An 18,681-nucleotide genomic window follows, 5' to 3' on the forward strand; every position below is an offset into this window, starting at 1 on the left:
TGTAAATTGGTATTATTTTATTTTTTTGTTAACTTCATTTTTTAAATTTTCCTTTTTCCACTGTAAATTGTGTGTATGTGAATTTCCCCTTTGAATCTTGAATCATTGCATTACAATTCAGACTAATTACATTGGATTAATTGTCCAGCAACCTTGAATCATTACTGAGGATTTAGAGGTGGCATTACACTTCCTGGTTACGTTACCATAGCTGGTTAGCTTAGCATAGCACAAAGTCTGGATAACCACCTGAAATAGTTTAAAGTACTTTAGTTAAACTGTCGAAATTGTGTGTTTGGTCACTTATTTAGCTTGGGAAGCAACAACTACTACCAGGAAGTAGAAGTAGTACTAATACTACTTCTACTTCCTCATCATAATTATGTTAAAATAAAAAACCTTTGGTCGGTTGGACCAAAAAGCTCAGGGAACAAGTCAGCTTGGCACTGAGAAAACTTTCTACTGTGTTAGACCAAATAAATAATTAATTGATTTAACTGAGAAAATCAGTCACAGGCCATAATAAATGCATAAAAACCACATCAACACCTGAAAAAAGTTCTTGGACATAAAAATAATAATTAAAAACGAACATAACAGAGCTGATTCTGCTCAGAAGGGAGGAGCTTCACAAAGGGCAGGAACACTGAGTGAAAGTCAGTTTGTTCAGACTCCATTTTAAAGTCCACAGAGCAGAGAGGGGAAGCAGGGTGAGTGCTGATACACCTGCCAATAATGATCGATTTACTCACATACATTATTTTTATTGATGAAACTGCACTCGTTGTTCAGTCTGTTTGTCAGGAAAACAGCCGCAGTGTGTTAGAACCCAGGAGGAAGTCTGCACACGTTCCTCTTTTCTCTAAAGCAGCACAGCCGTGAAACACGTTACATAAATCAGAAGCAACCAGCGCTGGAGGGGAACTGACTTTACTGTCTGTGTGTGTGTGTGTGTGTGTGTGTGTGTGTGTGTGTGTGTGTGTGTGTGTGTCTTCACCTCTCAGACATGAGAGGTTCCAGAGTGATTCCAAGGAAGAGATGGAGGAAACACAGACCATGTTGTGTAAACGGTAAATAAATGCAGTACATAAATGCAGTAGATAAGTGCAGTACATAAATGCAGTAGAGTGCAGTAGATAAATGGAGTAGATAAATGCAGTAGAGTGCAGTAGATAAATGCAGTAGAGTGCAGTAGATAAATGCAGTAGAGTGCAGTATATAAATGCACTAAAGTGCAGTAAATAAATGCAGTAGATAAATGCAGTAGAGTGCAGTATATAAATGCACTAAAGTGCAGTAAATAAATGAAGTAGATAAATGCAATAGAGTGCAGTAGATAAGTGCAGTACATAAGTGCAGTAGAGTGCAGTATATAAATGCACTAAAGTGCAGTAAATAAATGGAGTAGATAAATGCAGTAGAGTGCAGTAGATAAATGCAGTAGAGTGTAGTATATAAATGCACTAAAGTGCAGTAAATAAATGCAGTAGATAAATGCAATAGAGTGCAGTAGATAAGTGCAGTACATAAATGCAGTAGAGTGCAGTATATAAATGCAGTAAAGTGCAGTAAATAAATGCAGTAGATAAATGCAGTAGAGTGCAGTATATAAATGCAGTAAAGTGCAGTAAATAAATGCAGTAGATAAATGCAGTAGAGTGCAGTATATAAATGCAGTAAAGTGCAGTAAATAAATGCAGTAGATAAATGCAGTAGAGTGCAGTATATAAACGCAGTAAAGTGCAGTAAATAAATGGAGTAGATAAATGCAGTAGAGTGCAGTAGATAAATGCAGTAGAGTGCAGTAGATAAATGCAGTAGAGTGCAGTATATAAATGCACTAAAGTGCAGTAGATAAATGCAATAGAGTGCAGTAGATAAGTGCAGTAGATAAATGCAGTAGAGTGCAGTATATAAATGCAGTAAAGTGCAGTAAATAAATGGAGTAGATGAATGCAGTAGAGTGCAGTAGATGAATGCAGTAGATATGTGCAGTACATAAATGCAGTAGAGTGCAGTATATAAATGTAGTAAAGTGCAGTAAATAAATGGAGTAGATAAATGCAGTAGAGTGCAGTAGATAAATGCAGTAGAGTGCAGTAGATAAATGCAGTAGAGCGCAGTAGATAAATGCAGTAAAGTGCAGTAAATAAATGCAGTAGATAAATGCAGTAGAGTGCAGTAGATAAATGCAGTAGAGTGCCGTAGATAAATGCAGTAGATAAGTGCAGTAGATAAATGCAGTAGAGTGCTGTAGATAAATGCAGTAGATAAGTGCAGTAGATAAATGCAGTAGAGTGCAGTAGATAAATGCAGTAGAGTGCAGTAGATAAATGCAGTAGAGCGCAGTAGATAAATGCAGTAAAGTGCAGTAAATAAATGCAGTAGAGTGCAGTAGATAAATGCAGTAGAGTGCCGTAGATAAATGCAGTAGATAAGTGCAGTAGATAAATGCAGTAGATAAGTGCAGTATATAAATGCAGTAGAGTGCAGTAGATAAATGCAGTAGATAAGTGCAGTAGATAAATGCAGTAGATAAGTGCAGTAGATAAATGCAGTAGAGTTCAGTATATAAATGCAGTAGAGTGCAGTAGATAAATGCAGTAGATAAATGCAGTAGAGTGCAACGTGTGGCTGTTATCAGATGTTACCTTAATCGTCGTCTCAGAGGGAGAACAGAGTCAACAGATGGAGAAATATCCAAACCAGGAGCTGGACTGCAGACAAGTAAGCAAGACGATCCATCTGTCTACTGATGGCATCATTTATTGTGTTGTACAGCATAGACATTAACTTTGGCACTCTAATCTATTTTACACACCATCCTGCTGTCTGAGTGACTGGTGGGTAGTTAAAGTGTTGGAACTGGTCCAGTAGATCACCTCAGCCAGCAGACACCAAACTGGTGTGTGTGCAGAGAGCGATAGAACGGCTGTTTGTGGTTAAACCAAAAGGATCTTCCAGGTCTCTCTCTGTAGGGATCCTTTCCATGATGCTGTCACACACTTAGAATAACACTCTGAGCCTGTCAGTGGATCAAACAAGCTCTTTTAGTGGACCTACTGTCATCAGTTGTCCCAAAGGATCACGTTGCAGCCATTGCAGCCCGTTTGGTGGCTGCTGGCTGAGGTGATCTACTGGACCAGTTCCAACACTTTTACTACCTACCAGTCATTTCAAAACCAAAATACATATAAATAGGGGCCAGATTTAAAGATTTCTATAAAAATAATGGAATTTATTTATGTATTTTTTGTTGGTCATAAATAAAAATAATTACCAGATTATTCCTTCTCTGCCAGCTGATAGCAGTCTGCAGGAGGTTTTAGACAAACATAAGCTCAGCCTGAGGAGGAGATGTGAACGTGTGACTGAAGGAAGTGATGAAGCAGGAAGTAAAACCTTCCTCAACACAATCTACACTGAGCTCTTCATCACAGAGGGGCAGAGCGAAGCGGTTAATACCCAGCATGAGGTGAAGCAGCTGGAGACAGCATCCAAGATGGAGACCCTACATGACGCTCCAATCAAGTGCTGCGACATCTTTGAAGCCTTACCTGGCAAACAGACATTCATCAGAGTCGTCCTGACGAACGGCGTCGCTGGCATTGGAAAAACCCTGTCAGTGCAGAAGTTCACTCTGGACTGGGCGGAGGGTTTGGAAAACCAAGATGTCAGTCTGGTGGTTCTGCTTTCGTTCAGGGAGCTGAACCTGATCAGAGACGAGCAACTCAGTCTTCTCAGGCTGCTCCATGTTTTCCATCCAACGTTACAGAAGGTCACCGCAGAGAAGCTCGCCGTCTGTAAACTGTTGTTCATCTTTGACGGCCTGGACGAAAGCAGACTGTCACTGGATTTCAACAACAAGGAGGTCGTTTCTGACGTCACCCAGAAGTCGTCAGTCAACGTGCTGCTGACAAACCTCATCAAGGGGAATCTGCTTCCAGCAGCTCTCGTCTGGATCACTTCCCGACCTGCAGCAGCCAATCAGATCCCTCCTGCATGTGTTGACAGGGTAACAGAGGTACGAGGCTTCACTGACGCCCAGAAGGAGGAGTACTTCAGGAGGAGAGTCAGTGATGAAGAGCTGTCCAGCAGGATCATCTCACATGTCAAGGCCTCCAGGAGCCTCCACATCATGTGTCAGATCCCAGTCTTCTGCTGGATCACTGCCACAGTTCTGGAGCACATGTTGACTACAGACCAGAGAGGAGAGCTGCCCAAGACCCTGACTGACCTGTACTCACACTTCCTGCTGGTTCAGACAAAGAGGAAGAAGCAGAAGTACGAGGGGGGACATGAGACGAGTCCACAGGAGCTGATGGAGGCTGACAGGGACGTTCTCCTGAAGCTGGGGAGGCTGGCGTTTGAACAGCTGCAGGAAGGAAACATCATGTTCTACCAGGAAGACCTGGAGCAGGTCGGTCTGGACGCCACAGAGGCCTCGGTGTACTCAGGAGTTTGTACCGAGATCTTCAAAAGAGAGAGTGTGATCCTCCAGAAAACGGTCTACTGCTTCGTTCACCTGAGCGTTCAGGAGTTTCTGGCTGCAGTCTACATGTTCCACTGTTACACCAACAGGAACACAGAGGTGCTGAAGGACTTCCTGGGCAAAGACTGGGACTGCGACAACAGTGATCACCCATCTCTGGACGTCTTCCTGAGTGGAGCCATGAAGAAATCCCTCCAAAGCAAAAATGGTCACCTGGACCTGTTTGTCCGCTTCCTTCATGGCCTCTCTGTGGAGTCCAACCAGAGACTCTTAGGAGGCCTGCTGGCTCGGACAGACAACAGTCCAGAAATCATCCAGAGAGCCATCAACAACCTGAAGGAGAAGAAGACCGACACCTCTCCAGACAGAAGCATCAACATCTTCCACTGTCTGACAGAGATGAACGACCACTCGGTCCATCAGGAGATCCAAGAGTTCCTCAAGTCAGACAACAGATCAGAGAAGAAGCTCTCAGAGATCCACTGCTCGGCTCTGGCCTACATGCTGCAGATGTCGGAGGAGGTTCTGGATGAGTTGGACCTGGAGAAGTACAACACGTCATTGGAGGGACGACAGAGACTGATTCCAGCTGTGAGGAACTGCAGAAAGGCTCGGTACATCCAGATGTGATTAATTTAAGTTTTCCAAATTAACACTAGAAACACTAGAATTACACTAAAAGTTTGGGATGTTCAGCTCTCAGGTGAAGTTTCAGGATGAACCTAAAATGCTTTCTCACCTTTCCAGGTGAACTTAATGTGACTTTCTCTAAACTCTTGAATGCACATGTCCAACTGTTTCTCAGTACTTTCTGCACCAGCTGCTGTTCTCTAACAAGAAGCTTAACAGCAACATTCACAACAGGTTTGATCCATGAATCCACCAATACATTTCCTGCTTCAGTTAGAATTGGTATTTAAACAGTCCTCCTCATCCTGCTGTTCACATTCTGACATCATGAGACCAAGATGACACCTAACAGTTGATCAGCAGCACCTCAACACTGGAGGCTTCAAACAGGAAGTCCTCAGACGGAGGTGTTCACTGAGCTTAGAGGGTCACAGAGTGTCATCAGGAGGTTGGAACAGTGATACAGAGACTGGAAGAGTCACAGAAAGGAGAGGAGTGGACGTCCTTTGGCCACATCCCAATTTTACGTTTACCCTCGTTTACCCTCCACTGTTGGTAGATTTTCTTTCAATAAACTGTTTAAGATGAAGAAATCACCAGTGCATGCTGATACTTAAATGTCCTACTTTCATGATATAATATCACTGTAGCATTCACTTTTTACATTTTCCATAAATTTCACCTGAAAGTCGAATATCCTGAACTTTTTGTGTGTAATTTTTATGTAGTTAACGACATACATCAATACGTCAAACTGCATGAGGCAAAAACAAAGTGTCATCTCTTAAGTAACATATATTTTTGTAGACTTTCTGGCGTTGGCATCTACGAGACTCACTCTGAGGTTTTGGCCTCGGCCCTGAAGTCCAATCCATCCCACCTGAGAGAACTGGACCTGAGTCACAACAACCTGCGGGACTCTGCAGTGAAGCTGCTTTCTGCTGGACTGGACAGTCCCAACTGTAGACTAAACGTCCTGAGGTCAGTTTTATGGACCGCAGCCTTTCAGGAAGGAGCCGCTTCACAGTCAGTATTGACGAGAGGAAGGATCACTGCCTAGCTACCACACAATAATTAACAGTTTATTAGCTCTGATTTTATATTAATACTCTAATTACAGGCTTGTCTGAGATCAGCAGCAGTTCTTCATCTGTGTATAGAAGGCTAACATAATGATTGAGGCGATCCACAGTAACAAAATAAGAATTGTGTTGCTATTGATTAGGACAACGTGATGATGTTGTGCAACACATTTAAAACCTGAATGCACATGTTTAGATTATAAGTGGATTTTTGTTGACATAGTTTCTCCTTTCGTCAGATTGAGCTTCTGCAATTTGTCAGCGATCAGCTGTGTTTCTCTGGCCTCTGCTCTGAAGTCCAACCCCTCCCACCTGAGAGAGCTGGAGCTGAGTAACAACAAAAGCATGCAGGATTCAGGAGTGAAGCTGCTCTGTGATTTTCTGAGGGATCCACACTGCAGACTGGAGAGACTGAGGTCAGTTCACTGACCCTCCGTTATCTTAAGCTGTTTTCCACAAAGACCAAAACCTCATGAAACCACAAGCAGTTTCTGCCCCACAGACATTACCCGCAATGTTAAAACATAACACTGGTAGCAAAAGTGTTGGAACTGGTCCAGTAGATCACCTCAGCCAGCAGCCACCAAACGGGCTGCAATGGCTGCAACGTGATCCTTTGGGACAACTGCACCTGATCACAGTAGGTCCACTAAAAGAGCTTATTTGATCCACTGACAGGCTCAGAGTGTTATTCTAAGTGTGTGACAGCATCATTGAAAGGATCCCTACAGAGAGAGACCTGGAAGATCCTTTTGGTTTAACCACAAACAGCACACACACCAGACTACATTCACTAAAACAGGGATTTCACAGGACACAGGAGTTGTGTCGAAGTGTGGGGAAAAGAGTCCCCCAAAGCCAGAGACTAAGTGTCTATCCTCTCTGTCCAGGCTCTAACTTTGACACTTTGGAAAGTTTCCAAATTCAAAGTATTTCTCAGAGACTAAGTTCTTCTGAGTCTAAGTTTTTCCAAACAGGCACCGGGAGACTTCAGAGTTCAGCGCGGTCTCTCTCTGTAGGGATCCTTTCCATGATGCTGTCACACACTTAGAATAACACTCTGAGCCTGTCAGTGGATCAAACAAGCACTTTTAGTCAACCTACTGTGATCAGGTGCAGTTGTCCCAAAGGATCACGTTTGGTGGCTGCTGGCTGAGGTGATCTACTGGACCAGTTCCAACACTTTTACTACCTATCAGTCATTCAAACACCAGGATGTGTCATAATAGGGCTTAAAAGTACTGGTTATCTTTTACACTCCGCTTTTTCACATTTAAAACCTGAACAGACACGATTGGATTATAAATAGATTACCATCTCATGTCATTTCTTCTTTCTCCAGATTGTGGGGCTGCAGATTGTCAAAGATCAGCTGTGGGTCTTTGGCCTCGGCTCTGGAGTCCAACCCCTCCCATCTGACAGAGCTGCAGCTGAGTAACAACAACGAGCTGCAGGATTCAGGGGTGAAGCTGCTCAGTGATTTTCTGAGGAATCCTCACTGCAGACTGGAGAGTCTGAGGCAAGACGCCACAGTTAACGGGAAGTTGTGGTGACATTAAACCGTTGAGGCAAATGTTCTACTCGCATGTATCCTTTATTCAGGCTGAGCGACTGCAGTCTGTCAGGGGTCAGCTGTGGGTTTCTGGCCGCGGCTCTGACGTCCAGCCCCTCCCACCTGAGAGAGCTGGAGCTGTGGGGAAACGACCTGTACGATTCAGGAGTGAAGCTGCTCTGTGGTTTTCTGGAGAATCCAGACTGCAGATTAAAGGTCCTGAGGTCAGTTCACTGACTCTCTCTTACTACTGTATTCTTTTTATATGTTTAATCATTGACTGTATAAACAATGTGGACGTAGCTTACGGTTCTGAGAAGTGATGCCAGTGCAGAAGAGCCTCAAATGTCCAGCAGGGGGCGACTCCACCGGCTCCAAGCAGAAGTCTGATCGGATGGAAGTCAATGAGGAAATGATTTATCAGCTCAGTGAACATTTTCCTGATGAGTTTCTGCTCTCAGTCTCTAGTTTACAGTCTTCTTCAGCATAGCAGGATGTTCATGTAGTAAATTATGGTCCCATTTAGAGGAAGATGGACCAGGAAGTGAGGGGGCTTTAGGGCGGGGCTTCCTGCTCACTGACCAATCAGAGGAGGTCTTTGTGAAACGAACGTCACTTCAGGCTCCAAAAGAGTAAGATGGCGCCAAACTTGTGGCCTCAAAATGGCGGTCCACAAACCAGCAGGTGAAGTCACGGTAGCTACGTCCACTTCTTTTAAACAGTCCACATGAATTTAATAAACAACTTACAAATATTCACAGCCGACAACCAAATAGTTGAAAATTCCCTGAACCAGTATCTGTTTTAAATTCATGAAGTTTTACTTGCTGAAGAAGAAAAATGGCTTTGCTTTCCATTAATTGTTTTCACAAATAATGAAATCTGGGTTTTAATCTACATAAATTATCTTTTTTTTCAGGTTGGGTTGGTGCAGTTTATCCGAGGTCAGCTGTGGGTCGCTGGCGTCGGCTCTGGAGTCCAACCCCTCCCATCTGAGAGAGCTGCAGCTGAGCGGAAACAAGCTGCAGGATTCAGGAGTGGAGCTGCTGTGTGACTGTCTGGAGAGTCCAGACTGCAGACTGGAGACTCTGGAGTGAGTTCACTATTACTACTGTTTTGTGGGCTTCACTATAGCTGGTGAACTAGATTGTGATCTCTGTGGCGTCTTTCTTTGATTAGCTCATAGTGATGTTGAGCTGCACAGCCTGAATTTGTGTATGGATTTGTACTCCCGTTGTTTCTTCCTCCTTCAGATTGAGTGGCTGCAGATTGTCAGAGATCAGCTGTGGGTCTTTGTCCTCGGCTCTGGAGTCCAACCCCTCCCATCTACGAGAGCTGCAGCTGAGTGGCAACGACCTGAAGGATTCAGGAGTGGAGCTGCTGTCTTATCATGTGGAGAGTCCGCGCTGTCGGCTGGAGACTCTGAGGTCGGTGGGGTTTCTGACTCTGGCTATTATATCATTATATAGCGTCTATTTGCACCTGAGTGCAAGTAGCCAGGTGGCCACTATTCGGCTATTTACACCTGGTCCTTCATGCAGTACAAAGAATGATAGGGCACTTTTACACCAGGATAGTCAGTGGACCAAACCGGCGGTACAACATCACACAGTTACAACAGCTGCTCGTTTTGGGCCGGTTATTGCCTGAAACTGACCAGGAAGAAAAAAATCCCGGCTCATGGATTGGCCAGGACCGAAAATGGAAATCCATCCCCTTCAGCCGGCCGTCTCTTTGGTTGTGGACTTGTTGGCAGAGACAAACAACCAGGAGGCAGAAATTCGGGTTTTAAACGTGATCCTTAACTTCTGGACTTTGCTCATCCTTACAGGATTGATGACAAACTGATCACGGCTGAGAAATCACTTGGTGAGTATTGAAACAACGTCCCCCTGTTTTATCAAGCTGTAACACTTTAAGATGAGCGTCTCGTCAACGTGCGACAAAAATTTTCCATTCCATTCCATTCCATTCGGATTAGAGCAGTAAAGTCACATCTGGTGAAACACTTGTGCTGCTCGTTCTTTGTCTCCATCAGGTGACTCCGATGTCAAAGTGGCCGTGAAAGAGAACCTGCTTGAGCAGGACGAAAAGGTGAGAATGGAGAAAATGAATGCCAGGTTTCAGCACTGACACAAGGGGAAAATGTATCACAACTGCAAACTGAAATTACACTTCAAGTATTGTGAATTTTAAAATTATTCATGTCATGTATGGTTTCAACAAAACAGCTGTTGCAAGAACAGGATTTCATCTGTTGGTTTCTCTTGTAAAAATATCTCACTGCACATTTCTTCGTTCCAGACTCCATCGACCTTCTCGCCCGAACAGATAACAACCAATAATGAATCTTCTTACAGGTAATCTATCTGTAAATATTCTAAATTCTGTTTATTTTATTGAGGAAAAAGTTGTTGAAGTTTGTTTAAATTCATATTTCTGAATAAAGCAGTCACTTTTAGACCGTCCAGTAAATGTGAAGCCCGTTTGGCCCCTTCTTTGATTGAGTTTGACACATTTAACCAAAAATATTCTGCTGCCAAACATTTGGATGGCGGCGATTTGTCCCACCAACTGTAAAGAAAGCATCATATCCCAACTCAGCATGCTGAGACATTGGCTGAAAGAGTGGGCTGTGTTGATAACGCTTGTTATCATATTATGAATTCGTCCCCGCTGTGTCCCACAGGTTCAGGAGTCCCGGTCCAGGTCTGTTCCGGTGTGCTCTGACTGGACTGGTGTTTGGCATGGCTCAGGAGGCGGTGGTGCTGTACAGGACCGTCCAGTGGGACGAGCGCCTGCTTCAGTCGGCGGGAAAGAAGCCTGCGGGGCTGCTGTTCAACATAAAGTGTTCTGAGGATGCTGCTTTCTGTCAGCTCCACCTCCCACACTGTGAAACACAGGACGGTAACGACACGGCGGTCTCGCATTTATTTCCATCCAGAGTTGCATTAATTTTCCGCCAAGATCTTGTATTGATGATGGGAGAGTGGCTTGTACGGTCGGCATTCGTCACTTCATCCGCCTCTCTTCTTACCCTGATGTGCCCATCACTCTGGAGCAGGGTAAATCTGGACTCATCAGACCACATGACCGTCCTCCATCGCTCCAGAGTCCAATCTTTATGCTCCCTAGCAAACTGAAACCTGTTTTCCCGATTAGCCTCATTGATCAGTGGTGACCTCCCATCACCATCATCCAAGAGTTTCTTCCTCAAAGATGATGGTTCACCACCATCCCTCCAGGTTTTAATAATCTCCTCAGCTGTTTTCTTAGCTTGATGCAGGCCCATAATTTGACCCTTCTGAAACAGATTAACACCTTTTCCACAACCACAGGACATGTCTTCCAACATGGTTGTTTAAGAAAAGAGAAGCTGCTCACAGCATCAGCTGGGGTTAAATAAGTTGTTGCCATATTCATCACTGCAGTAATTATCCAATGGAAGGCTCTTACCTATTTGCTTTGTTAAATCCAGGTGGCGACAGGCAGTGTATCATCCAGGCAGGTCACAGAGGAATGAATTGGGTAGAGGTTCACCTGCTAACACCTCTTTGCTTTCACAGCGTTGCTGGTTGGGGGTGTGTTGTCGGCCGTTCACATCACTCACGATGGAATGAGCGTCCTGGAGCCGCTGGAGATTACAGACACTCACGTGGTTGTGAAGGTCCCTCACCTGTCTGCCTTCGGCCTGGTCTGGGATGTCATCAAACGCTTTCTGAACATCACGCTGCCGATAAACGGCCAAGTCCTGCTGTACCGCCGACCCCCGCAGAGAGAGCATCAAGTTCTGGATGTATTTGTGCTGCAGGATAACATCCCTGTGCACGAGGTAAAGCAATCTGTTAAATGTCATGAAGGCACAACCGAACCAATCAGACTAAAGATGTCCTGTTACTGAAGGTTTCCGTCCAACAAGGAGACGCTGAGTACATCAGGATCTCCTCCGAATGTCAGCTCAGCTTTGGGCAAAGTTACAGCGTCCACTGTGAACCCGAGGGCTTCACAATACAGCCTCAGGTGAGCTCAGTCACCCGGACTCTTCTAACGGTGATAAACTACATTATCGTGAATACAGTGCAGCAAGGAAAGTAGCTACCAGATAAACGCCTTTGCTTCTGGTTATCAGCACGCACGGTTTCAGTCGAAGCACGGACCCAATTTCCATCCAACATTTGAAGTTTTCCTGACTGCGATGACAGAAAAAGTGACTTTGATGATCCAGGACCAAGAGAGGACAGAAGTCTGGAAACGTTATGTGTCTCTCACAGGTAAAGAATAGAATAGATATCTGAAGCTCTTCTACCGTAGGGAACGAGGGAGTGTCTGTGTGACACTGTAGGGAACGAGGGAGTGTCTGTGTGACACCGTAGGGAACGAGGGAGTGTCTGCGTGGCACTGTAGGGAACGAGGGAGTGTCTGCGTGGCACCGTAGGGAACGAGGGAGTGTCTGCGTGGCACCGTAGGGAACGAGGGAGTGTCTGCGTGGCACCGTAGGGAACGAGGGAGTGCCTGTGTGACACCGTAGGGAACGAGGGAGTGTCTGCGTGGCACCGTAGGGAACGAGGGAGTGTCTGCGTGGCACCGTAGGGAACGAGGGAGTGCCTGTGTGGCACCGTAGGGAACGAGGGAGTGTCTGCGTGGCACCGTAGGGAACGAGGGAGTGCCTGTGTTGCACCGTAGGGAACGAGGGAGTGTCTGCGTGGCACCGTAGGGAACGAGGGAGTGCCTGTGTTGCACCGTAGGGAACGAGGGAGTGTCTGCGTGGCACCGTAGGGAACGAGGGAGTGTCTGCGTGGCACCGTAGGGAACGAGGGAGTGCCTGTGTTGCACCGTAGGGAACGAGGGAGTGTCTGCGTGGCACCGTAGGGAACGAGGGAGTGTCTGCGTGGCACTGTAGGGAACGAGGGAGTGCCTGTGTTGCACCGTAGGGAACGAGGGAGTGTCTGCGTGGCACCGTAGGGAACGAGGGAGTGTCTGTTGCGCCGCAGGGAACGAGGGAGTGTCTGTGTGGCACCGTAGGGAACGAGGGAGTGTCTGTTGCGCCGCAGGGAACGAGGGAGTGTCTGCGTGACACCGTAGGGAACGAGGGAGTGTCTGTTGCGCCGCAGGGAACGAGGGAGTGTCTGTGTTGCACCGTAGGGAACGAGGGAGTGTCTGCGTGACACCGTAGGGAACGAGGGAGTGCCTGTGTGACACTGTAGGGAACGAGGGAGTGCCTGTGTGACACCGTAGGGAACGAGGGAGTGTCTGCGTGGCACTGTAGGGAACGAGGGAGTGCCTGTGTGACACCGTAGGGAACGAGGGAGTGTCTGCGTGGCACTGTAGGGAACGAGGGAGTGTCTGTGACACCGTAGGGAACGAAGGAGTGTCTGCATGACACCGTAGGGAACGAGGGAGTGTCTGTGTGACACCGTAGGGAACGAGGGAGTGTCTGCGTGACACCGTAGGGAACGAGGGAGTGCCTGTGTGACACCGTAGGGAACGAGGGAGTGTCTGTGACACCGTAGGGAACGAAGGAGTGCCTGTGTGACACCGTAGGGAACGAGGGAGTGTCTGTGTGACACCGTAGGGAACGAGGGAGTGTCTGCGTGGCACCGTAGGGAACGAGGGAGTGTCTGTTGCGCCGCAGGGAACGAGGGAGTGTCTGTGTTGCACCGTAGGGAACGAGGGAGTGTCTGCGTGACACCGTAGGGAACGAGGGAGTGCCTGTGTGACACCGTAGGGAACGAGGGAGTGTCTGCGTGGCACCGTAGGGAACGAGGGAGTGTCTGTGTTGCACCGTAGGGAACGACGCTTCACTCAATTTCTAAGCAATCTTTGTTTAAAAGTCATTGTTGGTTATTAAACTGAAGTATTTATCTGACACATCCAGGAAGCGAGCTGCCACAGAGGAACGTCCCAGCAAAGGTGAAGCTGCTCTCAGTTCGGAGAGAATTCGTGAAAAGAGTGTCTGAGCCTGTTGTGAACCAGCTCCTGGACAAACTCCTGGAGTGTCACTTTATAAATGATGATGAGAAGCAGTCGGCCACAGATAAAGGCAAAGCGGAAAAAGCCCGATACGTCATCGACATGGTGCGAATGAAGGGAACCGAAGCCTGCTCAGTCCTGATCGCTGCTCTCCTCGAAGTGGATCCGATCCTCTCCAGAGAGCTGAACCTCAGCTGAAGCAAGGTGAGGTGACGTTAAAGCCTGTTTTTAATGAGCAGGTTCTCACACTGGATGGACGGATGTTCAGCAGACAGAAGTTTTTTTGTTGCTAAAATAATTCTTCCAGTTAGTTAAAGACCTCGTGCAGGTCCTCCTTAAGACGTTACTGATCTTTCTCCAAAGAGCGTGGACACCTCATGTCTAAGTTTGTCTGCTTCAGAATCGGCTTTTAAAGGCCCAGTATGTGAACACAAACCCTCTGCTCTCATGTCCTTACACATAAACAGACAAAGATGGAGTAAACACACATTTAACGGGTAGGGAATGAGTCCTTACCTCGGGGTCTTGTTCACAAGTGAGGGAACAACGGAGCGGGAGATGGGCCGGAGAATCGGAGCAGCAGGAGCGGTTTTGCAGTCGCTTTGAGGAAAAGGGAGCTGAGCCTCTCGATCTACCGGTCGACCTTCGTTCCTGGGTCATGACCGAAGCTCGAGAGAAGCTCGGAGTAGAGCTGCTCTGCTCCTTTGCGTGGAAAGGATCTAGTGGTTTGGGCATCTAGTAAGGATGACCAGAGATTACATCTCCTCCGTCACACCTGATGTGAACGTCAACGTTGCTGCTGCCCAAAGTGTCCTTATTTTATATCTTCTACAAAACAAAACCACCAACCAGCATCATCCAGCTGCTGAGGAGACAACAACAGTCCTCCAGGAGTGTGCTCTGGAGCCACTCTCTGATTCGTCCACTAGATGGAGACAAACGTTCACTGACGGACACCGAAGATGCAGCTGGAGCATCAGACAGATGCGGAGACTGAACATGACATAAATATCAACTCTGGGTCATTTAACACTATGTATGGAGAAAATGATGATCATCAGCTGCAGTCCAAGTTAGTTTAAAGCCCCAACAGTAAAATCCTGCCTTTACATGAACACATGAGGAAAAAGAATCTGATGATGACCCTAAATATGATATTTTCATTGCAGGTTTATTTATTATAGATAGATAGATAGATAGATAGAGTCATATCAGGTCAATAACAAACTATCAGGAGACTTTGAGGTTACAGGACTTTAAAAAGAAAAAAACAGACATTTTATTTTTTAAAACAGGCCAAACGTTTTCGGTTTTCAGTGGCAGGTTGGTTAGGTTTAGGTTAAAATAATAATAATAAGGCCTGTCTGCTTTAATACTGTAAATTTGGGACTAATAAAGGAATATTTTATCTTATAATGACTTATATTTTATGCTTCATGTCCTCTTTTATTCCTCTGACTTGTGTTTCTTTAGGCTTCGGTATGAGTCGGACCCTCTGTGTGTTAAATAAACTCACTTTGCCATGTAACAGATCATTTCTCCAGCTTCTAGTTAAATAAGGGATCAGAGTACTTCCTCCCTCCCCGGACCCTCAAACACCTCCTCCCTTGCCTCCTCCTGATTGTCATTAATCTCCTCCCATACCTCCACCAGTCTATTTTAAAGCTGCACCGCCAGACCGCCGACAGACGGCAGAGAGCTGCTGCAGCACCAGGAGCAGCTTCCTCCTCCTGCTCCTCCTCCTCCTCCTCCTCCTGATGCAGCTCTGCTCTGCCGTCTCTGGCATCATGTGATCATTTCCTGCCCAAAAAGTTCACCTGCTCTGGATTTTATTTTATCTTTTGTGGAGATGTGGAGTCGACATCATCACGCAGAGAAGCTCCAGGTCCTGTTCAGTTAAACCAGGTGAGACTCACCTCCTTCTTTTAACATCTTCTTCTGCAGTGTTTGGATGCAGGTGGTTGCAAGATGCAGAAAATATACGAAAAACCTCTAAACTTGTTAAATCCAGTAATTGTCTAACTTTAATTAATTTCCCTGGATGTGGAGCAGTCTGAGCATTTTAAAACAGTCACAATAACACTTAAAAACCAGTGCTGGAATGTAACTGAATGCATTTTTACTCAAGTATAATTTTTCCTTTTCTTCAAATGCACCAGAGTCCATTGAGAAAAACAGTAATTTTAGCCTCTGAATACTGGATGAGCTGCTTCAATCGGTTGGTTGTGTATTTTGTTATATCCCTTGTTTTTTTGCACCACTTCTGTTTCTGCACCTTTTCTGTCTCCTCTGTTGCTGTAACAAGTGAATTTGCCCACGGTGGGATAAACGAAGCCTTTCTTTATGTTATGTCAAAACACCAAAGTCACATAAACAAACTGACTAATAAAGACAACTGTAGACCAGCAACTACTGTGTAAAATTCCTGTTTTTATGAATGGAGTCTGGTGTATTAGCAGAGAGCGGTATAACGGCTGTTTGACAAAAACAGTGATTTTTACCTTCTGAATACTGGATGGGCTTAAAAACCACTTTAAAACCAGTGCTTGAATGTAACTAAGTGTAACTAAGTACTTCTACTGCGCTACATTTATTGTAGTGCAGTAGAACTAAAACTCTGACTTGAATGCTTGAAGTACATTTTCCTGATGATACTTCTTATGCCAGCTGCAGGACTTTTACTCACGCTGGAGTAAAGTCACAGTGACACATTAGTACTTTTACTTGAATATTTAACTTTGCGATGGAGGCAAAACTACTGAAATAGTTTGAAAACATCAAACATCTTTGCAAAAACCTGAAAAGCTGCAAGAAACGAGTCATTCTGCTGATCGCCTGAATATAAAAGCTTTTCCCCTTTATGAAACACAAAGGCAGAGTACTTAAATTACACGAGAAACATGTTGGAATAAGGGTTTCACAAACATGCACATGAATCTTACATGCACACTTCCTCCAGCTATGACCTTTTCTTGGACCTCACACACATGTTTAATGCATAACATTTATTTAGGTCGCATATATGATCTATTCTGGGCGTTGATGTGTTTTGCTTGGAGGCTTTTACCGTCACTTTCAATCGACATGTTTTTTTTTTTTGGTTATTAACAAATGTAAGATGTTTGAAGTTGTGCAAGAATGTGTGATTCCCTTCAACAGAAGAACACACCAGACTCCATTCACAAAAACAGGAATTTTACACAGTAGTTGCTGGTCTACGTTGTCTTTATCAGTGTTTGTGTTGTTGTGTGACTTTGGTGTTCTAACATAAGATAAAGAAAGGCTTTGTTCATCCCACGTTGGGGAAATCTGTATCTGCATCTGTGTATTGCACAGGATAAAAAGTTTGATCAAATAGAATATTTGTGCAGCCCACCCAGTATTCAGAAGCTAAAATCACTGTTTTTCTCAATGGAATCTGGTGCATTTGAAGAAATGAATCTTGCAGGTCTCTCTCTGTAGGGATCCTTTCCATAATGCTGTCACACACTTAGAATAACACTCTGAGCCTGTCAGTGGATCAAACAAGCTCTTTTAGTGGATCTACTGTGATCAGGTGCAGTTGACTTAAAGGATCACGTTACAACCATTGGAGCTTTGTAAAGCAAATGTTCATAGAATCTGTAGGAAATCAGTTAAATTAACGCATGAATGCACGTAAGTGGAAAATAAGCAACAGTTGTTATTTTTAGCCATTTCTGCCGTTATATCGCTCTCTTCAAACTCACCAGACTTCATTGACAAAAACAGTAATTTTACCTCACAGAACATGGGAGTTTCTGATCTACTGCTGCCTCCATCAGCTAGTTTGCTTGTGTTACTGTGTGTTACACAAATATTGTGTTGGATCTGAATGAACCCTTTAAAACACAACAGTCACACAATATCAGAAACAAACTAATTGATCAAGGCAGCACTAGATCAGCAACTCCTGTGTTTTTGCAAGCTAAAATCCCTGTTTTTGTGAATGTAGTCTGGTGTGTGTGCAGAGAGCGATATAACGTCAGTTTGTGGTTAAACCAAAAGGATCTTCTCTCTCTGTAGGGATCCTTTCCATAATGCTGTCACACACTTAGAATAACCCTCCTACATCTGGGAGCTGTGGACGTCACTGACCGGCGTCTCTGCTCCAGTGGCCTCATGTAATATTCAGAGTGAGATGACAGCGTCAGACAGAAGGAATGAAAGATCACAGGAGCAGCAGCACTACGATCATTAATTAGCCAGCTGAAATATTTAAATATTTAAATATCACAGATCTGCCAGAAGTAGGACGCCTGCCTCTGCTCCTCTTTTCATGGATCCGCCTGACAGTTTCCTCCCTCCTTCCCTCGTCTCCTCCTTCCTGCTCTGTGATTCGTTCACATGACGCCGAGGTCAAGTGACCACGTTCAGGAGAGAGAGAGAGGGAGAGAGAGGGGGGAGAGAGAGAGTATCCAAGTACCCCCTAAGCAGAGCAAAGCATTTTTGGTTGAAAAAAAAAAAGATGTAAAACACAGCACTGTGTCATCAGTGTCGGATTTATTACATTTTGTAACTGGGCTTCGTTTTGAGACCTGAATTCAGTAAGTTTCCTCTTAAAAAGATCAGGTGGCTAATCAGTGGTAGTGATCAGTGGTGGTAAACAGGTGGTAGTGATCAGTGGTGGTAAACAGGTGGTAGTGATCAGTGGTAGTGATCAGTGGTAGTGATCAGTGGTGGTAAACTACGCGGTTAGTGGTGGTTCATTTTATGGACTCGGATTACTCTGAGTCACTCACTCAAGTGATCCGGTTCACTTGAGTCAGTCTTGTTGCACACCCCCCCCCCCCCCCCCAAAAAAAACAAAACAAAACAAAACAAAAACAAAACCCTGTTGCTGTGGATTCACCCATGGTAAGGATCCACATACACATTATTAGGTTACCATGGTAACAGACAACAAACAGGACTTAAACACAAATGACAACAAATGG

At 45.1% G+C, this 18,681-nt stretch overlaps 1 protein-coding gene across 4 annotated transcripts; it reads left to right on the forward strand.

Moving 5' to 3' along the window:
* Window positions 1-705: 705 nt before the first annotated feature.
* Window positions 706-16,074, forward strand: LOC139205732 (NACHT, LRR and PYD domains-containing protein 12-like). Of its 4 annotated transcripts, XR_011584470.1 has the most exons (20): window positions 706-710; window positions 1,005-1,070; window positions 2,645-2,727; window positions 3,303-5,106; window positions 5,930-6,103; window positions 6,444-6,620; window positions 7,547-7,723; window positions 7,807-7,980; window positions 8,676-8,849; window positions 9,010-9,183; window positions 9,588-9,625; window positions 9,795-9,850; window positions 10,061-10,116; window positions 10,446-10,663; window positions 11,323-11,588; window positions 11,660-11,776; window positions 11,886-12,027; window positions 13,632-13,930; window positions 15,380-15,631; window positions 16,032-16,074. XR_011584470.1 is itself a non-coding variant. In XM_070836024.1 (18 exons), the coding sequence occupies exons 2-18, from the start codon at window positions 1,039-1,041 to the stop codon at window positions 13,922-13,924; spliced, it is 4,155 nt and encodes a 1,384-aa protein (XP_070692125.1). In that variant the 5' UTR covers window positions 706-710; window positions 1,005-1,038; the 3' UTR covers window positions 13,925-15,122. The 4 variants fall into 4 exon arrangements, 3 of the variants coding, with proteins under 3 accessions (XP_070692125.1, XP_070692127.1, XP_070692128.1); XM_070836024.1 differs by lacking the exons at window positions 15,380-15,631; window positions 16,032-16,074 and having other exon boundaries at window positions 13,632-15,122; XM_070836026.1 differs by lacking the exons at window positions 9,795-9,850; window positions 10,061-10,116; window positions 11,323-11,588; ... (3 more) ...; window positions 15,380-15,631; window positions 16,032-16,074 and having other exon boundaries at window positions 10,446-10,625.
* Window positions 16,075-18,681: the final 2,607 nt, after the last annotated feature.

The sequence above is a fragment of the Pempheris klunzingeri genome, chromosome 8, assembly GCF_042242105.1.
Source record: "Pempheris klunzingeri isolate RE-2024b chromosome 8, fPemKlu1.hap1, whole genome shotgun sequence".
NCBI lineage: Eukaryota > Metazoa > Chordata > Actinopteri > Acropomatiformes > Pempheridae > Pempheris > Pempheris klunzingeri.

Coding starts and splice junctions, on each gene's coding strand:
- LOC139205732 (XM_070836024.1), top strand. CDS start 1,039: ATGGAGGAAACACAGACCATGTTGTGTAAACG. Junction 10,664..11,322: donor ACACTGTGAAACACAGGACG/GTAACGACACGG, acceptor TTGCTTTCACAG/CGTTGCTGGTTGGGGGTGTG. Junction 12,028..13,631: donor ACGTTATGTGTCTCTCACAG/GTAAAGAATAGA, acceptor TGACACATCCAG/GAAGCGAGCTGCCACAGAGG.